Consider the following 3,383-nt stretch of genomic DNA (forward strand, 5'->3'; position numbering starts at 1 on the left):
TTCAAAAAGATGCACTTAAATAATCATGGTGGGATAAAGGAGAACCTTGGTAGTCTCTTTATACCCATTTCACAGGTTCGCACTCTTTATTCTGCATTTCAAGCTGGTGGGAGGAGGTGTCGAAATCTCTTCCTGAGCACAGCCCAAGAACCCCATCTGGTCCTCCACCCCCACGATCCCCATCGCGTGCCGGGACCCCGGAAACAGATGCCCAGTGCTCCAAGGGCTGTCGAAGGTCGTGGGCTCCCAGGCGGCCCCAGAAATCCGGAGGCGCGGGCTCTGCGGAGCCGGGCCGGGGTCTTCGCCGAGTGGGAAGGAGTGGATTCTCCCACCAGAGGAGGTCGGCTTCACTCCATCAGACCTCAAACTGGCGCAGCAGTGCGCGGGGTCCCCTCCAAGAACCGCGTCTGGTGGGCAGAGAGGTGGGAGGAGCTTCTCGTGGAGCAAAGACAGAGCTCTGGGCGGGCTGCGGGGAGGGGGCAGCTCCGGGAGGTGCTTCTCACAGGCGCGGGCCTTGGAGCGCGCGCCCGCGGCGAGGGTACCGCGCTACGTGCGGAGGGGGTTGGGGATCCGTGGAAGCCGAGAAGGAGGTCGAGGGTGGGGGTGGGCTGGGGGCCCCTCGCCCCCGGGGCGGGCCCGGCGCGCTTTGTGCCGGTGGGAACCGGGAGTCCCTGGCAGGTTGAATGGGCCGGGGCGGGGCAGCGATTCTCCTCGCTGCGAGGGGTCTGCTCTGCGCCGCTGCAGACTGCGACCTTCCCACCGCAGCGCGGCTGCGGGGTGGGGGCGAGGGCGGGCTCCCGCTGGGGGCCCTGGGAAAGAGGTGCAGCCCAGGACATCCTCTCCCAGCCCCTTTAGAAGTGGGAGGAGGAGGAGCAGGTCCAGCCCGAGTAGGTGAGGCTGGAGTCGGGGGTATGTTATGCCTAGACGCGCAGACCTGGGTCCACCGTGGCTTCGCATATTTCTCTGCGTTCTCGGGGCACCCGTCCGGCCACCCTCACCACGGACCAGGACGGACGCGCTCAAAACTGCGCCCGCAGACCAGACGGGGGACCCCCTTGAGTCCGAGGCCACGCCTGGGCCTCACCAGGGCCGCCACAGGCGCAGCCCCGTCCCCGGGCTCTCGGCGCAGTGGCGAGACGCCGCCTGCGGTGCCGAGACGTTGGTGGACGGGCCAGGGAGACCACTGGGGTGGAGGAGCCGGGTTGGCGGGGACCGCGGGCCGCCGGAGGCCGGATCAGGGGCCCAAATGGTGGGGGCACAAGGACCTCGCCGCGCGGACGCCTCCGGGCCGGGGCTGGCGCTGTCCATGGTGCTGCCTGCCACGTGCTCGTGCACCAGGGGGCAGCGCAGTCCGCCGCCACCCTCCTCCTCGCGGCGCAGAAGCTGGCTAACGCCGGGCAGACAGCCCCGGAAGCCCGACGGGTACTCGACTCCGCTGGAGACCGGCCAGAGCCCTGGGGGAAGGGGAGCGGACGAGAGAATTGTGGAGTGCAGGGTAGAGTAGAAGAAGGTAAACGAAAAGGAGAGTTGTAGAGAAGAGAGAAAAGGGAAGGGGAGAAGTGTGGAGGGGAAAGGAAGAGAAGGGAGAGGAGGGGAGAGGAGGCTTCCTGAACGTCTCCCCAGGGGTCCAAACCTTCTTCCATTCGGATTACAGCTCAGCCAGCCGGCCTGTGCCGCCTCCCTCCTCCAGCCATCGGGGGCCCCTCCTCACTCAGCTGCACACTGCCCTGCACCTCTCTCTCTCTCTCTCTCTCCTTTCTTTTAAATAAGTTTTTATTGATGACTTAGAGAGAGAGGGAGAGAGAGAGAGAGAAACATCTATGTGAAGGAGAAACATGGATCGGCTACCTCCTGCACGTCCCCCACTGGGGATTGAGCCCTCAACGCAGACACGTGCCCTGACCGGGAATCCAACCAGAACCTCTCAGTCCATGGGACGACGCTCAGTCCACAGAGCCACACCGGTGGGACAGGCGCTGCACTTTCTTTTCCATCCATCCCTCCCTCCTTTATCTGGCCTTGTGTTATGCATGGCTCTGATCCTACTAGCCCCTCCCCTCTTGATCCTACCCCCCAAGCCTTCCAGGGTCCACCTCTACCTTGTACCGAGTTCTGAAGGCTTTTCATGTACTTGACGCTCAGCTCCAGGATGTCTGCCTTCTCCAACTTGCGTTTTCGGATCTGCGGGTTTGTGAAGAGGGCTCTTAGCTGGGGAGCCCGTGTTGGAGGAGATGAGGGTCCATGGCACCTGTGCCTCACCTGGTGTGAATAGTGCTTCTCCAGCAATGACCTGAGCTGCTCCAGCGACACATTGATGCGTGCCCGGCGCTTCTTCTCCATCAGCGGCTTGGAGATCTGTGGACAAGAGGCTGTCAGAGGGCAGGGCCATGGCCCTCTCGACCTTTGCCCCCGCTGGCCTGGCAGGGCCCCCACTTTGAGCTCTTCAGAACCCCAGACCTTTCGGAATCTGCCTGCAGGGCCGCTGGAGTTGTCCTGGGTCTGGGGCTCAGTGCCCATGTTGTCGTATCTGTACCCGAGGGAGGCAGCTCAGCCTTTATAGGGGCCCCTCGTTTACATGTCAATGAGGTGATCCCAGACTCCAGGAACCTTGAAGGGGAGGGGATGAGCAGGGGACACACCAGTACATTCCCACCTCCCTCTGCCTGACCTCCTCCCCTAGCTCAGGCTTCAGCCTCTCCTCCAGAACCTCTCCCCCTCCCTAGCAACCTCTTTTATTCTTTCTCAGTCTTCCCTTTATCCCTCTCACCTCCACCACTTCCCAAGTCTGGGGTCCTCTCCCATGCCCATTCCCTCCAAGCCTGTCTCATCCCAGTATCCCTAGGTGCCAGCTCTCTCCACCAGGCCCATTTATCCTGTCCTTGCCACTCTTGTCTCCGAGCATTCTCGGGGGCATCCACCGAGGGTCCTTGGGCCCAGCCAGCTTTGAGTCCCGCTAATGACTGTGACAGCACCAGGCCTCCGCCGGCCTGATGAAGATGCGGAGGCAGGGAGCGCCCACCAGTGAGGCCTTTCTGCGGGCTTCACGCTCTGGCCGCGTTGCCAATGCTGCATTAGTAACCCTAATGTTGGGACAATGCAGCAATTTTCTGCCTGTGGCTGCTCAAAGCCCAGCTCAGGCAGGGCCTGAGGGGGCCACACAGCAACATGTGTCCCATTAAAGCATGCAGCCCGCCCGCAGGGCCACAGCCAGCCTCCTCCTCCCTGGGGCCTTGGGACTGGGAGCCACCCTGTCAGCTTGCAGCCTGGACGCAGTGCCCTCAAGCCCTGTTAGGAATTATGCTCTTCCTTGGGGGACGTGGGGCAACCTGCAGGCAATCCCTGGCCAGGGTGAGTCCGAACAGCCTTCCCCACCTCCAGTTCTG

The 3,383-nt window shown here is 62.8% G+C and overlaps 1 protein-coding gene across 1 annotated transcript; it reads right to left on the reverse strand.

The window, feature by feature from the left end:
- Positions 1 to 1,080: 1,080 nt before the first annotated feature.
- Positions 1,081 to 2,340, reverse strand: HES3 (hes family bHLH transcription factor 3). The gene is made up of 3 exons (XM_036255099.1): positions 2,260 to 2,340; positions 2,100 to 2,181; positions 1,081 to 1,454 (listed from the first exon to the last, which is right to left on the reverse strand). The coding sequence occupies exons 1-3, from the start codon at positions 2,338 to 2,340 to the stop codon at positions 1,081 to 1,083; spliced, it is 537 nt and encodes a 178-aa protein (XP_036110992.1).
- Positions 2,341 to 3,383: the final 1,043 nt, after the last annotated feature.

This window comes from Molossus molossus, unplaced genomic scaffold (genome assembly GCF_014108415.1).
Source record: "Molossus molossus isolate mMolMol1 unplaced genomic scaffold, mMolMol1.p scaffold_m16_p_12, whole genome shotgun sequence".
Classification (NCBI taxonomy): Eukaryota; Metazoa; Chordata; class Mammalia; order Chiroptera; family Molossidae; genus Molossus; species Molossus molossus.

What these genes read in the sequence shown, in the direction of transcription:
- HES3 (XM_036255099.1), bottom strand. Translation starts at nt 2,340, where the DNA reads ATGGAGAAGAAGCGCCGGGCACGCATCAATGTGTCGCTGGAGCAGCTC. An exon ending in AGAAGCACTATTCACACCAG is followed by an intron (nt 2,182 to 2,259) that starts GTGAGGCACAGG and finishes ACAAACCCGCAG; the next exon opens with ATCCGAAAACGCAAGTTGGA. An exon ending in CCTTCAGAACTCGGTACAAG is followed by an intron (nt 1,455 to 2,099) that starts GTAGAGGTGGAC and finishes CCCTTCCCCCAG; the next exon opens with GGCTCTGGCCGGTCTCCAGC.